The sequence below is a fragment of the Sciurus carolinensis genome, chromosome 13, assembly GCF_902686445.1.
Source record: "Sciurus carolinensis chromosome 13, mSciCar1.2, whole genome shotgun sequence".
In the NCBI taxonomy this organism is placed as follows: Eukaryota; Metazoa; Chordata; class Mammalia; order Rodentia; family Sciuridae; genus Sciurus; species Sciurus carolinensis.
This window is the reverse complement of record NC_062225.1, coordinates 48,361,452-48,386,389: the sequence shown is the minus strand read 5'-3', so window position 1 is coordinate 48,386,389 and position 24,938 is coordinate 48,361,452. Positions and strand designations below refer to the sequence as shown.

The following is a 24,938-nucleotide window of genomic DNA, read 5'->3' as shown; positions in this document are numbered from 1 at the left end:
GTCTTTTCTGGCCAGGTCAGACAGTAAGACTCTTACTCTGTTAGCAGTAATGCCCCCAGAAACTTGTCTAAGGAAGGCTTTGAAATGAATGCAAGCATTGCCTGGGCTCCATCGCTCTCTGTTGTGTTTCCCCACACCCAGGAACAACACCTTCAATCCACATATGGGACGCCATGACCAAACACACTCTCTCCATGCTGCGGTGCTTCCATTCCAAGGGGGTGAATTATGTCAACTTCAGTGCCACTGGAAAGCTGCTGGTGTCTGTGGGAGTGGACCCTGAGCACACCATCACTGTCTGGCGATGGCAGGAAGGTAAACCAAGTGGGTCTGTTCTGTACCTTCCAGGGGGTACGCTTGCAGCTCCAGCTGGGCCTCACTCCAAAGTCCACCATAGGCCTTGCTACTAGGCAAGCAGCATCCAGGGCTCTTGGGATCCAGGTAGATGCTCCTGAGATGTCACAGTGTCCCTCGGCCCCATGGCTAGGTGGAGGCTGGCCTGGGAACCCTGGACTGGTTAGTGAAGGATCTTTGGGCGCTTGGGTGAAGTACACCTATTGGAGCATCCTCCCTGTTTCTGCCTTCACAAAATCTTCCTTGTCCTGGGTGTTCTTTCTGGTTCCTCTGGTTCTGTTACAGCCTTATCCCCTTAGTTGCCTTATTATAGGAAGTGGAGTGGCAATCGCTATCTTAGTTCCCGAAGCAAAGTTGAATTTAATTTTTTTTTTTTTTTTTTTTACATTTTAACTTTTTTGGAATAGGGATTCATTTTACAATCAAGGTTTATGTTTAATGAATTTCTTTCTTACTCTCCCCCAACACATGTGCATGCACAAGCACACACAAACTAACTACTACTAAATTTACAGTGGTCTTAAAATTAAAGATGTGCAGACTTCTGAGTATATCCTCAGGTCAGGTACTGCTCTGGCAAAAGCAAATCCAATTAGTGAGGACATTAATGAGGTCTGCCTGCAGCTGCTATCTGGGACACGCTGAGCAGGCAAGCAGAGAGGTGGCACTTCTCCAATTCAGAGGTCTAGAGTCCCATTATCTCTTCATCTTCCCATGGAGGGGGAGGGGAGGGGCATAAAGAGATGGGCACATTAGGAGGACAGTTCCAATACTTCTGAGGTCCCATTTGAGAAAGATGTTAAGAATGAGAATTATGTCTTATATTTCATGGAAGATAGCTAGATTCACAGTGTTCCTGGGAAACTATCCCTTCTCATTTTCTTGTTCAACAGTACATTGTGTCCAAGTAGCCCTGTAATTGATCTGTAGATCATCTGTAAATGCAGATTCATTCCTTGTGAGTCAAGTGGGCCAACTGATCCACTCAGCCCAGATGAGAAATCGAGTCTAACTTACAGACTCAGAGCATCCTAGAGCTGGAAGGCTAGAGATGTCTTCCAGTCAGTCAGGGTATATCCCATGGAGAAATTCCTCTGAATGCCGTTTTGAGGGGTCTTTTCCCATCCTCTGCTAGACATTTCCAAAGACATGGCTATCTTCACTTCCAGAGGAGCCCACGTGTGTGGGAAATCCCTTATTATAAAGCCCTTTCTTAGGGCTTTGTGATGATTTTCTTTACACTGCTGACCCTATCCCAGATCTGGGGAGGAAGTGATAGCAGGGTCCCTACACACACAGGCTTGTCCTACTTCCTCCATCTGTCCCTCCAGGCAGAACCTGCTCTGGCCCTGCCCTGGCATAGATTCTTGCTCAGGAGCCCCTTCTGCCCTCCTGAGGGAGGACTGGAGGACCCATGTCTTTAAACAAGCTCCCAGAGAGAAGAGAAGGCTGCTCTTTGGTAATGTTGGAATCAATCTGTGCAGAAGGATTCTGAGCCAGTGATGACATCCCCCAGCCTGTCCCCAGCCACCACCTCCTCCCAGTTGACTGTGGACAGGTCCCCTCCTCTCCCTTACTTCTCTAGTGTGCCTTTTCCTTCACATAAAGTCCTATTTACAAATAAATGTGTCTGGAGAGGTTTATATGCATTTTTCTTATCACTATAGAGCATATTATACCTTCCTCTTTTGTTAGAGGATTACTTGGGGAAAGATGTGTATATAGAATAGGACAAAATGGCATTTAAAATTACATATTTCACTTATTACATAAAATGCATGTTTTTTGGGTCCTAGACAAGATTATGTAATTTGCTCTGAGCAGAGTAGAAGCCAATGCAAAGAGGAATGTAGATGTCGCCACAATTAGAAGTATCCACGAGATTCAAACAAGGAAAGAACAGTGGCTTAAAAAACATGCATCTTATCTCATCCTCTTTCCATGGCTTTTTGGCCACTCGTTCTGTCTTCTTTAATTCACCTCTTCAAATACATTCTTTATGAGGGGTGGGAGGGTGATTTTTCTCACAATTTGTTGCGCTTCATCAATTATTAATGTTGATCCTTTGACTCTGCTAAGAGTTGCAAGCACTTTCTCCCAGGCTGTTGTCTTTTAACTATTTATGATAACCTTGGATATCAGGGATTTCACAATTTTCTGAGCCTGAGGTAGTGAGATGAATTTTACAGAAAGTCCTGGATTCCAACTGGAGAGAGAATGATAGTGAGAAGTGCCCTGGGAGTCTCTCCTGGGAAGGGCTTCCTTTAGGGAGCCTCTGAGGGACAGTTACAGGCCCAGCTGCCTTAATACCCCCCTACCTGACTCTGGCAGAGAGCCATTGTCAAAGCAAATAAACACAAAATGACAGGAGGAAAGGGGGGAAAGATTTGTATAAATAATTAAGGGAGGGGAGACAGTGAAAATTGGAATAAAAACACTGAAAATAAGTTAGATTTTGAAACTTGAAAGAAAAGGTAACAAGTTTAAAATAAAAATTAAGACATCAAGAGATAGATTTAAACTACAGACCAAAAGATTTTAAAAAGAGGTAAAGAAGTGATGACTATAGCTTCCCAAGAGCTTCACTATGTAAATCCCTTTTAATCCTCGACACCTTATAAAATGAAACCATTAGTATCCCAATCAATGGTGAGGAAACTGAGGCACAAAAGTAAATAAATAGTAGAATTGGGATTTGATTAAGATGAAGATTAAATAAAACTCAGGAGACAATAAAAATGGATTGAAGAAAAAAATTAGGAATTAGCGGCATAGAAAAAATGACTTCTAATGTTCTATAGCAAAGCAGAATAACTATGGTTGACAACAATTGATAGATATTTCAAAATGAGAAGATTCTAAATGTTCCCAGCAAAAAGAAATGATCAATATTTGAAAGCAAAATATTTGAGGTGGTTGATATACCAGTTGACCTGGATCTGAATATGCATTATATACATGTACTAAAATAACACACTGAAGCCCATAAAAATGTGTAATTGGTAATCGTCAAGAAAAATTATATGTACATAAAAATTTTATATCTATTAAAATAAAAAAGTGTTTTCTAAAAAAAGTATTGAAAATATCTGTTGTTCATTTAATAAAAATGAAGCAAAAGAGAAAAAAATTAAAAACATCAATTAAATATAAAAGGTAAAAAAAATTAAATCTAAAATCCACAAAATAAAGAAGAATACAGAGAACTTTTTTTTTTCTTAAAGGAAACAGTCACAGAAATGGAGAGAAATAAAAGTTTTCTTAAGTGAGTCCCCAGTGATACCCTGGGAGGGGACCTGGCCTTGTGGGGGGTGACTCCTGAGGTGAAGCTGGAGCAGGGAACTGGGGCTGCCCTAAGTCATTCCCCTTGTCCTCTTACCTAGGAGCCCCCCTCTCATGGGTCATCCTTTTCTGCTCTGTTTTTGGACACCTCAGTGGGGCTGTGGGGTGGGGTCCTATTTGCAGTTCCTACTGCTCTGGAAACTTCCCAGGCGCACCTTCTCCCCAGTCTTTGGGGACTGTCTGAAGGGGAGAGGGTGCTATTGAAGGAACACTGAGGTGGGCCTGAGCCCCCGCTGGGATGGGAACTAGTCTGTGCTATACCATCCCTGGTCTAGCTCATGCTCTGAGGAAGGGCTGGCCTCACTGGATGCTGTCACCCACACAGGTGCCAAGGTTGCCAGCCGAGGGGGTCACCTGGAACGCATATTTGTGGTGGAATTTCGCCCTGACTCAGACACACAGTTTGTATCTGTTGGGGTCAAACACATGAAGTTCTGGACCCTGGCAGGCAGCGCCTTGCTTTACAAGAAAGGGGTCATTGGGTCCATGGAGGCTGCCAAGATGCAGACGATGCTGTCAGTGGCCTTCGGTGCTGTAAGTTATGGCTATGCTTCCCCAGTAGGGACCCTGGATCCCTCTCCCCTTTCCTCCAATATGGGCATGGATGGGGATTCGGCCAAGAAGCCCCATTTCTACCTTCTCCTGACTTCTTAGCAACCACTATTCCCTTTTCTTAGTACAGAAGGGTGAGTTGACTGTGTTTTTTCCCATTTTTTTTCTCAAAATATTGATCAGAAAATGTAGGACCCCTACCACCACCACACAGACACCAATGCCCAAGGAGATGGTTCCAGAGGCAGACCCTGGCGTGCAAGCCCAGCAGACCTGGAGTAGATAGCTCTGAGGATGCTGGGACAATTCCCAGAGCTAGGCAGTGGTCCTTTTTCTTCCCAGTCCTCTTGTTCCACACATCCCTCAGCTGCCACCCTTAAGTGACTCTAGAGTCCCTCAGCCTATGCAGGCTCCTGGGGATGTTTTGGAATGCAGTCAACTCTTGGTCCTCCAGCTGTGGGTTTATCCACTTTATAGATGAGCCCCAGGAAAGACTCCTCTTGGGCTGAAACTGGCCCTTCCCCTGCTGTCCCCTGGGCCATGCTCTTGTTTATGCAGTGCTGCGTTCAGTGGGGAAATAAAATACCCCAAACCAACTAAATAGGGTGAATTTCAAAGCCCGGTAATTGCTTTATGCTTTTTGTGATTTTCCTGCTTAATTAAGATAAAATTGACTATGCAGGTTTGGTTCTCTTAATAAGGAAGCAGGGGGCTTGGGAAGAGACCCTCTTGAGTGTGCTCCTGGTGTGGAAGATGTCCCTTTGTTTGCAGAACAACCTCACTTTCACGGGTGCCATCAATGGAGATGTCTATGTCTGGAAGGACCACTTTCTCATCCGACTGGTGGCCAAGGCACACACAGGCCCCGTGTTCACAATGTACACCACTCTCCGGGACGGACTCATCGTGACTGGTGGGAAAGAGCGACCGTAAGCAGAAGCTCCTCAGCAAATAATTTGCCCTCTGTTAATGTCTTGGGAGAAACTGACAAAAGCATTCTAAACTTGGGGAAAAGGCAGATTGTTGTTCTCCTGTCTTTTCTGCATTGGGCAGTTCAGTCTGTCAGCTCTCCAAGGGGGCCCTAGATCCAAAACCTCATAAGTAAGAGAGAAGTAGAGAGGTGGGTTACTGGTAGTTTAAAAATGTGAAAGGTATTCTTGAATACACTGGGGCTATTCAAGCGACAGGGACTCTGCTGTTTCAAATGCTACTCTTAGTAACTGTTTAGGGGAAGAGAGGAAGGAGAAGTGAGAAGGGACAGACGTTCCAGTGGCACAGGGAAGATCAGACAATGAGGCACGAAGACAAGAGAAACGTTCTTAGTTGGTGTCATGAAAGCATAAACTGACTCTCCGCATTTCTTTTCTGCAAAACACAGTACATTTGAAGGCATTTTAGGTTGTGATGGCTCAGCAGCAGGAACTCAGAAGGGAGACACCCTGCCAGTCCTGGGTGCCCATGACCTTGATGACTGGGAGAGAAAGGGGAGTGATTTCATGGGGAAATCTTAGGACAACAGGCTGAGTGCTGCTTCATGGTTTTTAGGACTAAAGAAGGAGGTGCCGTAAAATTGTGGGACCAGGAGATGAAACGCTGTCGGGCCTTCCAGCTGGAGACTGGACAGTTGGTGGAGTGTGTGCGTTCCGTGTGCCGTGGCAAGGTGAGCATGGCTGGCCTTCCCTGAGCTGCCCTGTGGGGCCTGGGAGCACCTTCCCATCCAGTCACTTTCCTTATTTGTTGGTTCAATCCTTAAACTTCCAAGGTGTGGATCGTACTGCAGTGGGGTATAGCTTAGTTGAGTCAGATGGACCCGGGTAAACTGTGACTTCCTCAGGAAGAGCTGGCTGGGTGACCCTGGGTGTGTTTCCTAACCTTCATGCACCCGCCATTGTTGTGAGGACTGTGCATCATCCATCAGTGCCCTTCGTTACACCTGGCATGTGGTCATCCAGGAGATGTCAGCTGCTATTATAGATTATATTCTTACAAACCGTTTAAATAATTTGCTCAGGTCTAGTTATGAGGCCAGTAGGAAAAATGTTGGGGCCAAATTGTCTGGCTCCAGGCTAGTGGTTTTCAACTCATTCTTTGGCTAAGTATCAAAAACATCTGAGCTGTGAATCAGAATCTCATGGGTAGAGCCTCAACCTGTGTGTTTTCCTTTCTTTATTCTCCTTTTTTAACCCCCCACCCCAGGAGATTTGTTGCACTTGTAAACAAATCATTTAGCCTCTATTTAATAGCCTGTGTTTATATTTTTTAATTGGTGTCAGCCTAAGAATTTGCTTTCTAGATGTTCTTCATGAGAAAAGGAAACCTGAGTTGGAATCCACACACTGGGAATTTTGTTTTTAAAGTTAAGCTACAATCAGGGGTTGGGGGATAGGAATAGGAAAGACAGAGGAATGAATCCGACGTAACTCTCCTGTGTAAATATATGAATACACCACAGTGAATCTCACCATCATGTGTATCCACAAGGCTGGGATCCTAATTAGAATAAGATATATTCCAGAAGATAAGATATATCAATAGATTCTACTATCATATATAACTAAAAAGAACAACAAAAACAGCTAAATGACAATCATCTGGAAGACTAATTATGGGAAATGTAGGGAGGAATAGGCCCCAGAATCAGGAAGTTGTCAGGAAGTAGATCTTTGTTCGGCTTAAGGAAGAACTTCCTAAGTTTGAGCTGTCCAAGAACAGAGATTGGCTGCCCCACCCTGTAGTGAGCTTGCTGTAGTCCCTGGAATGTTCTAACAGCAGTTGGATGATGGGAACTCTGGGCTCAACCCACCCAAGGTAGCTGATGAAGAAAAGGCAAAGCAAGAAGAATGGAGGAGGTCACTTGAGGGGACAGTTTACTTGTGAAAAGCAAGTCACCTCTCAGCTTTTCCTGTTTTAATAGCAACATAGCAAAGCAACTTTATCAAGTTTCTCTAACAGTGGCTTTTAAATTGTTTTATTGTGGCAAAATATACACAAAACCATTTTAGCCATTTTAAAGGCTACAGTCTGGCAACGGTGAATACATTCACCTTGTTGTACAACCACCCAATCGCAAGAACTTTTCATCTTCTGAAGCTCTGTCCCCATTAAACACCAACTCCTCTTCCCACTAGCCCCTGGCAACCACATTCTGCTTTCTATCTCTGTGGATTTGACGTCTCTAGGTACCTCATAGGAGTGGCATCATACAGTTGTCCTTTTTCTAATAGTATTCTGATTACAACAGGGAAAAATTTTAGTAGGAACCAAAGATGGAGAAATAATTGAAGTTGGTGAAAAAAATGCTGCTTCTAACATCCTGATTGATGGACACATGGAGGGGGAGATCTGGGGACTGGCCACACACCCCTCAAAGGACATCTTCATCTCTGCCAGCAATGATGGTACAGCCCGGATCTGGGACCTGGCTGACAAGGTGAGGGGCCCGCTCTGCCCTGCTCAGAGACCCCACAAGTGGGAGCAGAGTGAGGAGAGGGCTGGTGTTAAGGCAGAGGTGGGGGATGGGCGAGACAAACTCTCAGCCAGAAGTCAGCAATGAAATTAGAGAAAGCCTAATAATAAAAGTCCCCTCACACACTCAGCCCATCCTGTAGCTTTGTATTTATATATGAACTTTTATAGTTCAGGAATAATCTAATTGAGATGATTACTTTCTTGATTATGGAAGAGCCCACAAAATCTAAAATAAAATAAAATAAAATCCCATCTTCCTTGGATGGAAAGACTAAAAATAATTTAAAATGTCACATGTTCCCAAATATATTTCCATCAAAATCACAAGAAGGTTTCTCTTAGAACTTGGAAAAATAAATTTAACGTTCATCTGAGGCAAAGGTAAAATAGCAAAGAATAGTCTAGGGGAAAAAATGTTTCCCACTTCATTTAATCCAAAACAAGTACTCAAGTTCTAATGATTAAAATACCTGATTTTATTTCAAAAGGGCTAGTAAATGTCCTGTTTTTTAGTACAAAGGTCAACAAATAGACATGCAAATGCATAAATGTGGTTGTTATACTCCTGACAGTTTTTAAATTAACAACTGTTGTTTATTGAATACCTACTATGTACCAGCTACATCATGTACACTGTTGTTAATGCTTATAAAAACCTTTCAAGACCAATATTATTATAATCTCCTAGTAAACAGGAAACCTGGGAAGTGACTTCCCCAAACATACCCAGCTAGTAAGTGACAGAGTTCAGGATTCATGCTAGCAGGTGCTAAAGCTCACATTCTTTCCCCTAAGCAAAAGGTTGTCAATCTACGACCCAACGGCCAAATCTGGCCAGCAACCTGTTTCTACAGCTAAGCCACTCTCATTTGTTTATGTATCATCAACAGTTACTTTTGTGCTGCAAGGCAGAGTTGAGTGGTTATGACACACCATGTGGCTCACAGTCTAACATATTGACTAGCTATGTTTACAGAAAAAGTTTGCCAAACCCTGCCCTAAAATACCCTGTCCCCCAAGATGCTATAATCAAACACGCTATTACCCTGACTGCTCAGGGACTTTCACTGTGAGAAGCAGGAGGTGTGGTGGCCTACGGGAGCAGCAAAAGCAGCCTGACCACTCTGACCTGGTGCAGAATTATCCCTGGAGACCCGCTGAGGAGACAAGGGCTCAGGGGACTTTCCTTTTATCAATGTAGAAGCTGCTCAACAAGGTGAACCTGGGCCATGCAGCCAGGTGTGCAGCCTACAGCCCTGACGGGGAGATGGTGGCCATTGGCATGAAGAACGGAGAGTTTGTCATCTTGTTGGTGAACAGCCTGAAAGTTTGGGGGAAAAAACGAGACCGGAAATCTGCCATCCAAGATATCAGGTACGGAAGCAGGCAGTCTCCTACCAGTGGGTTCCCTTCCAGAAGGGTTGTGACTGGAATGAAGAGCTCAGATGTGCCAGGGCCACTTTCACAAGCCAACTAAAACATGATGTCCCCACACGTTCATTCTTGGATGTGTCTTTGATTATTTCCACAGGAGTGTGGCAAAACTACTTGTCAGGTATGATACCATTCTACAAAAGGCCACACAGAGTCATTTCCTTCTGTGAGATTTGAGCCAGAAAATTGTTGAATTCCATAGATTACAGGGAGAAGCTGCCCACGTATGGGTCACGAGGAGGATCTCACTGCCTTTGGGCCTGGGAGGCCTGTCGAAGAGCAGCCTCCATGCCTGACCAGCCCCAAGCAGCCTCCTCATGGGCCATGCTCTTGGATTGCTTTTTCTAGAATCAGCCCAGACAACCGATTCTTAGCTGTTGGTTCTTCTGAGCACACAGTTGACTTCTATGACCTCACTCAGGGCACAAGTCTGAACCGCACTGGCTACTGCAGAGATATCCCAAGCTTTGTCCTGCAGATGGACTTTTCTGCGGATAGCAAATACATTCAGGTATGCCTGGGGTTTACTTATGTCAAGGACAACCAAAAATAATTGTAATAATAATAGTAGTTTATATTATTTACTTGCTAATTTACTCTTCACAGGAAACCTTTAAGTACTTTTACTTTTTCTGTTTGATAAATGTAGAAACAGAGGCTTACAGAAATTTAGAAGCAAAAAAAATTTAAAAGTAAAGAGTGGTTTTTTATTTTCTTCAGTTAAAAATATACAAACAAAAAAACCATGAAACTCTTTAGCTTCCCTTTACCATCTCCCTTTCAAAGCTTCCTAATTTTCTAGTTCTCTGGGGCTATACTAAGGCTTGTTTCACTTATGGTTACTCATTTTATTTCCAAAATCTCCTGGGTAGTATTGGCCCACCACACTTGAGACCTGGATTGCAGATGGTGGATCTGGAGTAAGAGCTCATCATTGGGTCCCCAGGAAGATGACCAGTGAAGAGGGATTGAAATTGAAAGCATTCCCAGTCTTGGGACTGACAGCTAAAAATCAAAAGATTTCTCAAGCACTCAACAAATATTATGTATTTGTGGGCCTGTCGTTGGGTATTCACCATGAAGTGAGAGAGAATGCATTCATTCATTCATCCATCAACTATTTACTGAACCAGGCTTTATGCTAGGTGTTTGGACAGACAAAATAAGCTTGGTCCCTGTTTCTCAATCATGGAGAAGATAAAGCAATAAACAATTACAAAATATATATCTAATTACAAGCTGTGATTGCATGCTGAGAAAAAGGCGAAGTACAGGGTGCTGGGGAGCATTTAACAAGGTACTGAATTTAGATTTGCTTCCTGTCTGAGTAATTGATATTTAAGCTGAGGACTGTAGGATGCGTGGGAATTAGCTAACAGAGGGGTGGAAACAGGCCATCTGCATGAGAGCCCTGCTCATTTCCATGAACAGAAGGAAAGCCTGGGCGGCTGGGGTAGAGACACCCTGGGGAAAGAGGGGCTAAAGATGTAGGCAGTGGTCATGAACTGAAAAGTGCTGGCAGATGACCTAACTGGGCAAAAGGTGGTCAGTTTCCTATAGAAGACTCTGGAGAAGTGAGAGTCAGGTCCTAGACAATTAAAAAAAACTGCCTTTATCAGCTGCCTTACCTCTGTACCACAGATTCTCTGAGGACAGGGATACCTGTTTCAGAAACACGTGGAGGCTTTGTTAAAACAGATTTCTGGGCCCCACCCTTGAAGTGACTGATTTGGCAGGTCTGGTGTGGTGTCTGAGAATTTATGTTTCTAACAAGTTTCCAGATGATGCTATCAGCATCACTTGGAGAACCACTACCTTAGGACTTTGGGATACAGTGAGAAAATGGTGGAAAAACACCCTGTGCTCTGAATTTTGCCATGGGCTGGTCCCAGGCTTCGTGGCCTGGAACTGAGCCTGGATTTTGAGAAAAGTCCTATGGATTCAGAGGCTGGGCCTCTGAGCAGTATACCAAAAAAAGGAAGGCTTTTGGACTGAGAAAGTGGATGAACATAGTTTCCCTTCCACTTGCAGGTGTCAACAGGAGCCTATAAGCGCCAGGTACATGAAGTTCCCTTGGGGAAGCAGGTAACTGAAGCTGTGGTCATTGAGAAGATCACCTGGGCTTCCTGGACAAGGTAACTGAAGAAAACACTTCTTGAGGAAGCTCATAAGGGTGTCTTTTGTCACTGGCTCTGCCACTGAGTTTGTGATGGCCAGGATCTGCAGAAGCTCAGAGGCAGAGCTCTCTTTTGTTTTGGGGATGAGGGTGGGAGGCTTCTTGGCACTGGTGTAAGCTGATGGCTTGATCTGATAAGGACTTTTGAAATGTGAAGCCATTTTTTCATGTACTCACTCCAAGTTCCTAATCCCAGTCAAGAAGTTCAAAAGGCAACCATCTCCTGTCTCTTGGCCAAGCCGAGTACACAATGAAACCTCCAGTCACCTGGGTAAGGGAATGGGAGGGCTAGAATCGCTGTCAGTAGGATAAGAAACAATGCCCAGCCCATTCAAGACACAAGAGACATCCAGCTTGAGTCCAAAGGAGCCCCTTTCCCTTCTCCTCATTATTCACATATTCAGGACTAGGGGGAAGAGGAAGAGAATCAAGGATGGGCTAACTTTTCTTTCTGGAGTGTGGGGAAATGAGGCAGAGAAGTAACGGTGTAAGTTGGCCCAAGAGTACAGAAGGGGAGGGGATGGGTGCTTTGAAAGAAGAGCCACATGACCATACTGAATTACACAGAATGTCCCTCGTGTCCCCAGGAGGGGATGACTGACCACAGGACTTTCAGGTTTCTTCCCCCTAACACTTCTTCCTGTTGAACAGCATCCTAGGAGACGAAGTCATTGGCATTTGGCCAAGAAATGCAGACAAGGCTGATGTCAATTGTGCGTGTGTAACTCATGCTGGCCTGAACATTGTCACAGGAGATGATTTTGGGCTGGTGAAGCTGTTTGATTTTCCATGCACAGAAAAATTTGTGAGTCTTCCTGAGTAACCTTCCTCCACTGCTTCTGGGCTCTTCTGCAGTCTGTGGGAGAATAGTGGCCATCTGGGGGGGAGGCATCTTGTCCCAGCCCTGTAGAGATCTGGCAGTGACTAACCTTTTTCATCTCCCTCTTGAAACTGGGAGAAGGAATGATGGAAGGTGAACAAAATGGTCACAAGTGGAACAAGATGAGGCGGGAGAGTCAGTGAAAGGCTGGCTAATGCTGTCCAGACCAAGTGGGAATCCCCAAAGCGAAGAAGGTTCTGGAGGGGTGGGGATGTGAGAGTCTTCAAAGTACTCTGCAGTTGCCAGGAGGAGCAGGATCTCTTAGCTATCTCCATTTGCTTTTGCTTATAGGCCAAACATAAACGTTACTTTGGTCACTCGGCTCACGTGACAAATATCCGTTTCTCTTACGATGACAAGTATGTGGTCAGCACTGGAGGAGATGACTGCAGGTACTAACATGGTTAATCTGGTCCTGACCCCTCAGGCCTGCCTTCTCTCCCTCTCCACCTCCAGGTATCCTGTGGGCCGGCTTTGCCAGGGGCATGGCTAAGAGCTGATGATGTGGGATAGTAAATGGGAAATTCCATGAGTCCTAATGAAAGGAAGGACTTTCCAAGTAGAAGGCATTCAGTTTCTGGGACGATCAACCCAAATCTATCATGTGATAGCTACTCAGAGCACTGCTGGGGGTAGGGGCAAAGGGGCTAGAGATCCAAGATGGCTGGACAGCAGGCAGGCATCATGAGACAACAATTAGGCTAGAATTCATCCATGTCTTTTTAAAAACTCCCAATCGCCAGTGTCCTCAAGATGCACAATTAATCCACAGCCAAGTGAAGTTTCAAAATACAGTACTGTGCCATGGTTGCCCTAAGAAACAAGCAGGGCAAGTGCTAGCCAGTCTGACATGAGAATACAAAGGCCCAGTGCTAGTTAGTGGCAGTAGAACTCCAACTTGCTATTTACACTACAAACTAGGGCAGCTTTTGACCTTAGTGTGAAACAGGCACGTGGCTCTACATGAGGTGTGACTGGGGAAGTCAGGAATTTAGAAGACTCCCTACCAACCCGATCCAAATAGTACTAGCCTCTTAAGTACTTCAGAGTAGGCAGCCACCTTCTGTCTCTCCACCAAGGCTATTTCATAAGAGCATGGAGAAATAGGACTAGGTCATTCTAACTCAAGATTTTCTCTATCTAATGTCACAAAACTTTCTTGCAGCATGAATGCTGGTTTCCATTCAGCCCAAGCAAAACTCTTAAGGAGGATATAGAACACCTGCATTCTGATATTTTTAGTGGTCTAAGTTAGGTTGGGTAAATGTATGTAAAGAAAATGTCAATCCACTTCCCACCTGAAAGCATTGTGTAGAACATGGCACCAAGGCTTCCTGATGCCTGCCTAGGAGCTACCTTGCTGTGCCAACTGTTGCTGGCACTTAGAACCCTTGAGATAGTACTGGCAGCTACAGAGTGTAAACACCCATCCAGAATACCAGACTGAATAAGCTAGGAACAAGAGACCTAAGTGAATTGGTCACCCCAGTGCAGGAGATAGGTGACTTGGTTCCTCTACAAGGCTTCTTTAGAAGTAACTTTAAAAATGCAGGGCCTACAGGCCTTTGTAGGCATAAGTACTGGTGTACTCATGGTCCCTGTCTCCGTGCTAAACTCTTAAAAGAGCTCTCCAACTCAAGTGGCATTGATAAAAACCTTTCCAATAGTCACACGAAAGAGTGTGAAGTCAAGTTGTCAAAAGGTCTCACTGACCATGCTCAAGCTGCTGAAAGTCAACCCAAACAAAAACCAAAAGAGCCATGAAAAGAATTTAAAAAAATTAAAAACTATGGTCCTAAAAGATTCCTGGTTTATTTAAAATGTTCAACACATCACCTGAGCTTGATTCTTGAGCACCCGGCAAGACTGTTTGCTGCCATTTGACATAACATCCAGCCATACAAAAATGACTGTTTGGTCTTTTTTTTTTTTTTTTTTTCTTCAGTGTATTCGTGTGGCGATGTCTGTAAATGCCAGATATCTCTTATAATAGTTACAATTGCTGCTACTGCTACCACCCAGCAAATGCAGAGGCAGTGCCGAGGCTGCACCTTGATGCTAAGCTGCTGGGAAATGCCTATCTATGATGCTGCGGGCACGCACAAGCTCCAAATGCTAGTCCAGTCGTATGACTGCTCCCATAATCTGGACTCTCCAAAACTGTGATGCCAAGAGGGAAGGTAAAGTTCTAAAATGTAAAGACTGCTAGTCTCTCTCCGTGAGATTAAAAACTATAAGTACTAACTACATTGACAAGTCCTGATGGTATAGCCCAATAACAAAATTTAAAGCCTCAGTTACCCTAACCAATATGTAGCTTTTAATTTGCATCAAAACTTTTACAAAAGATGTTTTGCTATTATTTCTATAATACTTCAAGAATGTTCATTTTTACAAATAATTTGAACACAGCTTAAGTTAGATGCACTGAAGTACTAGAAATAGCCTGTTCTCCACATCTAGCTTTCAATACCAAATGAGCCATGTTATAAACAAGTTGAGAAACTTAATTTTTTAATGTTTCCTTTGCAGTTTTATATCCATTAAGTGCCTTTGAAAGTTTCCAGTGTGTGGGCTGCTGTCTCACCTCCCACAAAGTTTATCTCCTTTCTACATATGGTGCTAAAACTTCAAAACTGAGGAGGGCTACAGGACCCTTAGCAGATTCATTCTGTCACCCATGTCCTGTGTTTGTCAAGGCTTTGTAAATGAGAGACATTAGTTAACTACATGGGAAAAAATGGTTATAAGGAAGGTGAGCAGCAAAGGAACTTAAGTTCTGCAGGAAGTAGAATGAATTTTCATTATGTTAGTGCCAAACCTATAAAATCCAAACTAGAAATCTAATAAAACAAACCTCTACTACAAACAGAAAAGGAAAACAAACAAAACTCAAGTACGACCAAGTGGATGAGCTGATTTGTCTTATTAAATCTTAAAATGGTAACATATGCGGTGACCTGAAGCTACACCTTGGTTTACCATTGCTGGAGTGGGGTCAAGGCAACTCCACTGGTTTGGTTCAGGTGAACTATGTCAAGTCCAGATTTTCAAATTCTGCAAAACAAATTCCTAAGTCCCAAGAATATTTGATGAATCAAAATTATGAAAGAAAATAACAGCTTGGAGTTCCTGAGATAGTTGTCCAACAGAACGTGTTTGGACATTAACTTGAAGTCATCCCTGAAGCCCCTCAAGTCATACTTTTACATAGTCAATTACTGTCGGATGGGGCTGACAGCATTCACTGAGAGGAAAGGTGGCTCTAAGCACAGACACCAACTGGTCCTGCCAGTCAGTGCACCAAAATTCTGGAACTTGAGTTCCTGGCTATTTGCAGTCAGTTTAGAGAAAAGGTGAAATGAAGCATTTTCAATTAAAGAATAGATTAACATTTACCACAAAAGTGCTTCAGCATTCTAAATGGATTAGATTACTCATTAAGTTATTTTTATATGCCAATTTATTAATGCCTTACATTAATCCACTAATAGGTTGTTGGGCCCACAGTAGAGTCCCTATGCAGTTCTAATTGTTTTTTGTAACCATGTGACTGGTGATGCTGAGTGATAACCATGTCTGCCTATTATACTGTACTACTGACCTTTCATACTAAATTGGATCTTGTATTCAAATAACCATGTGGACAAAAAAAATGAACTGATAAGTGATATGTACAACTATTTAAAGAGCAATAGTGTCTGTGTCAAGAAAACTTCTTACATCTTATTTGTAAACATTTATATGGTATAATTTTATGTATGTTCATAAAATCCTGCACTGTATTCTACATGTTAAAATATTGGTGCATGAATTTATTTTCAAAGTATAAAATTTAAAAACATTTTGATGTCAAATAAATTTGATTTATGTAAACATGTTCTTTGACCTCTGTTTTAAAGTAAATATAGCTGAAAATCTTTCTGAAAGCACAAATTGCCACTCACTGGTTGAAGCAAAATCTGCCCTTCATGTACACATTCAATCTGTTGCACTTTTATGAAACCAAAATACCAAACACGACTTTTTAAGTCTATAAGCTTTATTGATACTTTGCTTTTACAGTTCACAATGCATTCCACAGATTTAGTTCAGTACAGCTTAAACCACAATGGTGTAAGTCTTCAATTTATAATTTCTTGCATAACAATATTTGATATTTGCAAACAACATTTTCGGAAGCATTAGAGTCAGTCCATAGACCCAGAGTTTGTGACAAAATTAACTACAGTAAGTCTTGTGCAATGAAGTTTATTTTGGAGTTCTATGTGTGTGGCATTGTTTCAAGATGAAAACAGATGGTAGTGCGCCTAGAAATATATTTTAAGTGCTTTGGAACTACACATGTATAACCAATGACTGAAATATCAAGCACTGTGGGGCAGCCGGAAGGTAAAGGTCTAAGCTTTGTGAAACACTATATATAGATATATATAAACTATATTTACTTATATTGGCAATTAATATAACAGTAAAATTCACAATACACCTAGAACATACCAAAAAGGCAAAGCTTTTTTAATCCTGCTTTAGTGGTATGATCTCATCTAAACATTTTATTTCAGAAAATCTGCATCAATCTACACAGACCATACACAGTGCACAAACTGTGAAAAGGGTTTTTGTCTGCTCCACCTTCTCTGTAACTTCCCAAAAATACAGCAAGACTACCTGCAACAAAGTGTAATATACAGTTTTCTCAGATCACTTTTTATTCACCAGTGCCTCATATAGGTAAAACAAATATGATTACGATTAAATCCACACATAGCAGCTTACAATACTTAAGATGATGAACACATGGCAGTCAAGACAGGTAATTTTTCCTCAAACAGTGCATTGCTAAAAATAAAGATCTGTGAAACTGCACTGCTATGTCAAGGTTTCATCTTCCCTGACCCTCCCCCATGTAATCAAATGAATATCCCCTTTAAAGATGAACTACTGTTAATTGTTTTGGGCTTTTTCATTCAGCTTTGCGCTTCAATCCAGGAATTTTTGCTTGGATTCTACAAATGAAAAGAAGGGGAAAAACAGTCAAGGTAAATAGTGTAATTATTGTTTTCTGCTTTTAAATGCTGTCATTTTTTAAAATTTTTAAGTGATTTATTTCAATAGAAATTCATTTGAAATTAGCTTATGCAAACATACTGAAGATCACACACTCATTTGCATATTAAAAAGAAATGAAAAAGAGAGGAACCCAGTACTCAAGGAGATCATAGTGCAATTGAGTGCTTCATTAGAGTACCTCAAGTTAACTGGGATTAAAAAAAAAAAAACAAGTTTTTGTGTTTTCCTGAATATTATCACTGGGTACTTATCCCCACAGATACTTGTATATTGTCTAGCTTATACAAGAAAGGAAGTTCTAAAGCTGCCAAATTACTACCTATAATTTTGCTACCTTTGCCTCAGAGAAAATAATGATGTTAAGTGTTAGGAAAACACTTTTGCCAACTCTGTCACACTGATGGGAGATTTGCTACTCATTATGCCTGTAACATGAAATTCTGCACTATTCTCAATCCAGTACACTTCATCCTTAGTTAAAAAGAAAAGTTGTATATTATACTTACTTAGCCATAGCATCTTTAACATTCTTATTCGCAAGTCCTAGATAGTGATCTATTTGTGCCTAAAAGAGGAAAAAAGGATGAAGAGATAATTACTATTGCTGATTACCAAGTGCCAACAAAGGCTTTTATAAGGTTTTCGAGTGAGTTCTGTATTCTGAAGTTACAATTAAGAAGTTACCTGATGCCGTTCATAAATAACAGGAACACTGAAGAGTGAAATCAGAGCTGTAAAAGGAAATTCAAAACTTTAGAGTGGAACAATTTAGGGAAAAAACATTAAACTATCGAACTGGCAACACTCAGTCAGGCAGTGTTCCTAATGAACAAACGAATACACAAGATACATCTAAGGTGCCACTCCAGAGGAACAAATTAATTGAGTGAGGCTGCAGGAACTATGCCTAGTTCCAAATCATACCACACAAGTTTTTTTTTTTAAATATAGGCATTACCAATTAGACTTGAGACTGCACCATCAGGTAAGGCTACACATTTTCTGGTTTACACTGTTAGTTGCAGCAGTCTTCAGGAACTAAAGCAGTATTTCAGTAAACATGGTATGTATTCACCTGTTTAAAGATATCACAATCTCAATATCTTCCTTAAGAATATTCTCCACTAAAAGGTCTTTTTAAGCTTCTTGTACTGCAAGTTTTGATTCCAGTGGTTTTGAAGACTTACCCAAAATCAGTAGGGTCAGACCATTGAACAAGGCACCAACATAGGTAAATACCCACATCAACACTGCAAACTATAAGAAAACAACAGCCTATTATAAACATAATTCAAGTAAAGTTTTAATAATTACATTTTTCCAAAAAGCATTCATCTAAAATGTCAATTTACTAGAGGTATAGCATATACCTTGAATACAAGGTGAAGTAATACAAATATTTCAATGAGTCTAAATCACCAGCCTCAACACAATTTCAGAAACCTAACTTCATCCTTTTTTTTTTTTGGACTACAATACAAAATAGTTAATCTGTTTCCTCTGAAATCAGAAAATATGCCCAAGATATTCCTTACCCCTCCAGCTCTAATACTCATTTACCTCTAAAGTTGTTTAGCTTTTAAATGGGAAAACCGACAAGGCATTAACTATTAAAACTGGTTTTAAAGTACTAAAAAAAGTGCTTGAAGATATTGTACAATTTCAATATTAAAATCTCATGCATCTAATGAACAATAATGGGACAGGGAATACTTATCTGGGAAACTAGATTTCAGGTACCAAAAATATTACCTCTAGAATTTTAAGGATCAGGCACTTGTCTGCCCAGGGCTGAATGTTTAAGGGCCATAATTAATCCTGAAAAGGAGGACTCCTCAAACTTTTATTCTTATCAATAAAACTGACCATTATTATTTTAACCACTGCTGCCATTAACAAATATTAATATGCTTTACAAATTTACTATTTACTACTTTAAATGCTTTACAAACTTCTTTATCCCTCTTAACCTTTTGAGATAGTTACCATTACCACAACTGATACAGGAAATAGAATATAGGTTTAATAACGTGTCTGATGTCAGATTATAGCAATTAGATTCCACTATCTTTCCCAAAGGCTGAAGACTTCAACAAACTGACCAAACTCTATTTTTAGTAATCCTGCTTTCAAAATATGAGATTTTTTTTTTTTAAATCATCAACTGAAACAGTTGGGGTTTAAAGCCTTTACTTCTAAAAAGCAATTTCATTTGGAGAAATCCTTTATTTCCTTTCTCCTCCATACTCTATAAATGGTTAGACAAAATTTGAAAGTTTATGACATCATATAATACAAAGGTTCAATGACATGTTCAAAATAGTTCTTGAAGACTTATAAGCACAAGTCGGCCTGAACTTCATTAAACATGCATCTTTACAATTAACTGTGCTTCCTAATTCAAAGGCTTCCTGCATCTGGCAATTACTCTGGCCTGTTTAGTAGGTGACAAACATCACAATGATGCCACCATCTATACTGATTATTTTTGTGTGAATCTAACATGGTATAAACAAAAAGGAGAATTGTTAATATTTCCATTATCTAAACCAGGAATCAGCAAACTTTTTCTGTGAACAGCCAGACAAAAACTTCAGGTTTTATGGGTCTCATAGGGTCTCTAGTTCATATTCTTTGTATCATTGTTCTTTTTACAATCTTTTAATAATGTGAGCCACTATTCTTAGCTCCTAGGCTGTACAAAACAATACACTGGGTTAAAGAGGCACTAGTTTCTAACCTTTGATCTAAAATATATCTTTTGTCACATATTCATTCAACAACACTGCCTACTACGAGTTGGGCACTGAGCATTAAGGTGTTCAAATTCTAGTAATCACACTTCAGGTTAGGAAGGCCCATTGGATTCCTCTACAAACTGTCAGTTCTACCAAGAGTAACACACTGATCAACTGAATTTAACTAATATTTAAGTGAGAAATGTCAGGCATTCATCTGTCAACTGAAAATAATGAAAATGCCTCCCTGTTCTTAGCTACCTTTGGTAAAGGTAGAAAGATTTGAGGTATGATAATTAGCAACTTTCCCTCACTTAGTTGTAAAACTAACAACTTTTTCACCTGGGCAAGTTTACTAATAGACTTAGAGAATTATTTTCATCCACCACAGTCCATAATGCTAAAAGGAAAGAATCAACCTTCCACATTTTAGAAGAAATTATTTTAGCAATACAAATACCTTTACCATGACAGAATTCAGATAGGGCTTATTTTTAGCTTGTGTGTGCTACCAATTTGATCACAGTCACTGACTAGGCTGCACTCCAACTCCACAAAGAGAGAAACTCAAAGACTTCCCACCTAGGTCATCCATAAATGCTACTTGCCACTTTGAGGACACTCTTTTTAAAAACCAGGCTATCCAGAGGCAAAAATCAGAGGCCTCAAAAGCCCCTGGTTCCAGGAAAGTAACAGATGCACAAGGAAAGCTGGGTGAGAGCACATGTACTCTCCTTATCAAGGAGCATCCACATCTAGCTCCACATGCTGTGGACATCCAAGTGTTCTAGTCCAATGTTGCCAAATTTTCCCATTGTAAGAAAAGAAACCAGAAATACACATTTTTATATGCTATCACTGAAGTTTTACATGTTGTAATTACATTTAGAGAAAACTTAACTCTCTATGGTCCCAAAACAAAAACACTAGGTAAGGGTTTCCAGAATAAACTATCAAAAGAAAAAGTGGGTTCCTGTTAAGAATTAGCATTCTATCATTTGCATAATTACTAGAACTGTTACATATTAACAAGTGACTTTTTTCTAAACATTTTTAAGATAGTTGATGTGCTTTAGATGCATTGATCAGTTAACATAATTATAACCCCAAACATTAAATAGTATCATTCTCCCTCCAGAAAAAGACAAGGCAGAAAGTTGTTAGCTATGTCACAGTGATCTCAGGTATATCTGATTCCAGAACCTGCTGTTCTGTAAGTCACCTACAGAGTAACCAGTAATAGTGAGAATCCATAACAAATGTACATACTACTATAATGAGGCAGAAAAAAAATTCAATAAATACAACTTTAAAGAAGCATGTTGGACCTAGGTGAGGTGGCACGCGCCTGTAATCCCAGTGGCTTGGGAGGCTGAGGCAGGAAGATCCCAAGTTTAAGGCCAGCCCTAGCAACGTAGAGGTGCTAAAGCAACTCAGTGAGACCCTGTCTCTAAAATAGGGCTGCGGATGTGGCCCAGTGGTAGAGTGCCCCTGAGTTCACTCCTCGGTACAAAAAAAAAACATTTTGGATGGACTGATTCTAGGCTATGTAAATACTTAGCCCCATTATAGCCAAAGGTGCACTACCTGTGGAAGTCCAAGCTCACCTCTCCTTTTGGTAATAATTATAGGAAAGACAATGAAGATCTAAGAAAAAGGCCAAGTGGTTGCCCCAGTGTCTTATTTGCCTTTCTTCTGGGGCAGTAAGGTAATTAACTATGTATCACACAACTGATTAAGAGGTCTGCAGAGTTATGATGTCTCAACTGGGGGGAGGGGGAAATTTTAAAGAAAATCGAGGAAGGAGATATTAATTTTGACATTCTAAAACTTTGACAGTTCTAAAACTTTTCTTCATTCTTAAATACCAAAAATTATTTGACCTTTTATGAAACTTCAGACTCATTCATTAGTATTTTTCTCTACACTGACAGTTCATTTCCCTTTTAATTTTTCTGTGAGCCAAAGAAATCTCACAGGAAATTGTCAAATGTGTACCTTAACAGCTGCATAAGTGCCCAAGGGCTAGATTTTAACATTCTTTTGGGTCAGCTATTTCTGGAGCTCAGACCTTTTGCTTGATTTCAGATTTCAGATTGTATCCTAGAACATTACAGTAGAACTATATAGCTAGAAATTTTCTTATAATTTTAGCATAATTTTTCAATGAAAAGTATAGAACTACTACCATACAGAATCTAATCTTTATCATCCAAAACTACATTGCAGAAACATAAAAATCTGTGCAGAAAACACCTAGTCTTGGTCTGTAGTAAAATTATTAGATGACTTCTTGGAATTTGGGCTTTCAAAAGGAATGAACTTTCTTAAAAAGCTTATAGCCTCCCTTAACTAGTCCCGAAGCAGAGCCCAGCAGGGACTCATCTTTTTAAAATGGGGGTTGGTTGGTGGAATAACCCAGGTTTACAGCTTGATGCCACAACTTTCTAAAACGGTGATTCTCCAGACAGTATACCCAGAGAAAATGAGTTTCAGGGAATGGAATTCTCCCCTCCCATCTTCCCAGTTATTAAATTTTATAGGTCCCGGGTGATTCTAATGTGCAGCCAACACTGAAAACCACCGTTTTAAACAGATTCCTTATCAAAGATCCCTTACACAGATTAATCACAGGAAATGGATTAAACTTTAGTAGGTGGTTTAAATTTGTTCCAACTATCATACCATTTAAATCTCACCAGTGTATCACAAAATATACTACTCTCCTGGTGGTTATAGGCGTTATTTAAACAAAGTTAACATATATCACACTAGGTCAAAAGTTATCCAGTCTCTTTTCAACTTCTCAGAGACTGACTATATATACATTAGACTCTAGGATGGGAACTCATATACAGTTTTCTTAACTTATTACTATCCTTCTTTACTTGTCCCTTTCATTATTCACTTCCCCACTACTTTTTGCCGGCAATTAATGGAACATACCCACTTTAAGAAATATAACTTTTAAAACAAATCCTGAAGTCTAATCAGAACATTTAGCTGCAGTAAAATTTTATACTAATAAATGTTTGAACTAAGTTCTGAATGGAAGTAGAAATATTTTGCCAGTGATTTTGCCCATGTTGTTTGAGTAGGAAATGGATTATTGCTCAACCTCTGGACACTTCAAATCTTTTCTAGGACTTAGAAGCTTATAGCTAATTCCAAAGGAACAAAACAAATGAAACTATCACACAAGAATTTTAAAGAAGAAATCTACAGAACACATCTTATTTTTATGTGCTCAAGTCAACCTTCCTTTATGTACAAGGAAAATTATTCCCAGCACACTCATGCCTACCAATTAATGTCAAGTCTCATAACAGATCAGATGACCAGGTTCTTCCCTAGTACTTCTGGGGAAAGATATGAAAAAGTTTCACACGGTAGGAAGAATTTAATTTCTGAGGAAGATTTTAATCAGAAGTGGTAACTATAACACAGAATCTAAAAATGCATATTATATAAATTTGAGGGTGCCAAAACATCTTGCATTTATGAAAGCAATGAGTTACAGAGACACTGCTTTCAAATTTTTGTTTAAAAGCTATTATTTTATCTAAGCCACAGGGCTTGATACAATGTATATTTTCTAAATGAATTTCTACTACATTTTCTAAAAATTAGAATGGTTTCCATTTTCTTAGGGATCATACAAAATGATAGTCTATATTTCCTAAATGAATTTTCACTACATATTCTAGAAAGCAGAATGGTTTCCCTTTTCTTAGGAATCATACAAAAGTCAAAGGAATAACAATCAAAAGCTGATACATGAGTTTTTAAATTAGTGTTATTAAACAAGATCAAAAATTCATCTAGAAACTAGAGAGACCAGGCTACGTTTATTAACAAACTTTCCCCACATTTAGAATGTGACTACGAGGAAGCAAAATAAGTTATTAAAAAAAAAAGTAAAATAAAAATTTTATTTGCTTTAGGATAAGAGATTATTACTTCTACCAGTTGTTATGGCTCAAAAGCAAAAAATAATTGTTTCTACTCCCAGAAGGAAAATCATTTGCTTTTCAAAATGCTCTCCAAATAAACAAAAACTCCGATAAGTATGGCTATCAGAAGGCAAAGAAATCTCTCTAAGAAAGGTAGAGTCAAGAGTGCTATAAGTTTTCCTTCACCTTTTTTTTTTAATATGAAAGATCTTAAGCAAGAATTCTGTATTTATATATAGTACCCTTATTCAGTGAATCCAGAATCTGTACTATTCACATACAAGAACGGTAGTAAGAAAGGGTTTAGGGTTGGGATCGTAGCTCAGTGGTAGAGCGCTTGCCTATCATGTGTGGGGCACTGGGTTCAATCATCAGTACCACATATAAATAACAGCAAAAAGAAACTATCCCATGCAGTTTACTCATAAAACTTCCTCATATTCTTTTTTCAACTATCTGTGCAAAAGATTCAAAAGCCTTCATAAGTGTCTAAATCAGTCTTCCCCTAACATTTTCTCATTTCCTTAAACAAATACTTCCATGCCTATAGAACTGTCTAAAGGTAGGACTGTATAATAGATGACAACAAACTTTCTCCAAAAGAATAAGTTTTCTTTTGATTAAAGACACATGGAAACTTTACTCTCTAACTTATAACAACTGGAAAATATAAAAATCATTCTCTAGTCAATTTACTTTTACTTGGTTTTTAAATAGTTTTCTTCAAGAATGACTCTTCCCCCCAAGAAAAACATTATAGACATATAGTTGCCTTTACTACTACACTGGGCAAACAAAGTCTATAAAGACAATGGCTATGTCTCCTCTCTCAAGCTTCATGACATTGTTTGAAGTCACCTTTCCCAACCTTCAACTGCCAAATTCAGAGAAGGACCTTTGCTGTTTATATTTCTGTATTACTGTTTATACAACTTCTTCTCAGTCAATTCCTACCCACAAACCCTCTA

At 40.2% G+C, this 24,938-nt stretch overlaps 2 protein-coding genes across 7 annotated transcripts in view; one reads left to right on the top strand and one right to left on the bottom strand.

Annotated features, from left to right (window-relative positions):
- The window catches only part of Eml6 (EMAP like 6), a 262,976-nt gene extending 246,913 nt beyond the window's left edge, over positions 1–16,063 (top strand). The window contains exons 32-43 of one of the 6 annotated variants that reach the window (XR_007104749.1): positions 142–315; positions 4,022–4,230; positions 5,020–5,177; positions 5,794–5,908; positions 7,490–7,678; positions 8,918–9,090; positions 9,499–9,661; positions 11,182–11,285; positions 11,978–12,131; positions 12,498–12,598; positions 14,152–14,386; positions 14,739–16,063. Coding sequence is in view for 4 of the 6 variants with exons in the window: in XM_047523319.1 (XP_047379275.1) it covers positions 142–315; positions 4,022–4,230; positions 5,020–5,177; positions 5,794–5,908; positions 7,490–7,678; positions 8,918–9,090; positions 9,499–9,661; positions 11,182–11,285; positions 11,978–12,131; positions 12,498–12,598; positions 14,152–14,176 (1,565 nt within the window). In the remaining 2 variants the exon portion in view is untranslated. Of the gene's footprint in view, positions 1–141; positions 316–4,021; positions 4,231–5,019; positions 5,178–5,793; positions 5,909–7,489; positions 7,679–8,917; positions 9,091–9,498; positions 9,662–11,181; positions 11,286–11,509; positions 12,132–12,497; positions 12,599–14,151 lie in introns of those variants that run through there. The other 5 variants (XM_047523319.1, XM_047523321.1, XM_047523320.1 and 2 more) reach the window with 5 other exon arrangements.
- A 167-nt stretch (positions 16,064–16,230) lies between these two features.
- Positions 16,231–24,938, bottom strand: part of Rtn4 (reticulon 4) — a 63,634-nt gene continuing 54,926 nt past the window's right edge. Inside the window, 4 exon segments of the mRNA XM_047521936.1 lie at positions 16,231–17,215; positions 17,786–17,844; positions 17,964–18,010; positions 18,467–18,536. Coding sequence (XP_047377892.1) covers positions 17,173–17,215; positions 17,786–17,844; positions 17,964–18,010; positions 18,467–18,536 — 219 coding nt within the window. The 3' untranslated portion in view covers positions 16,231–17,172.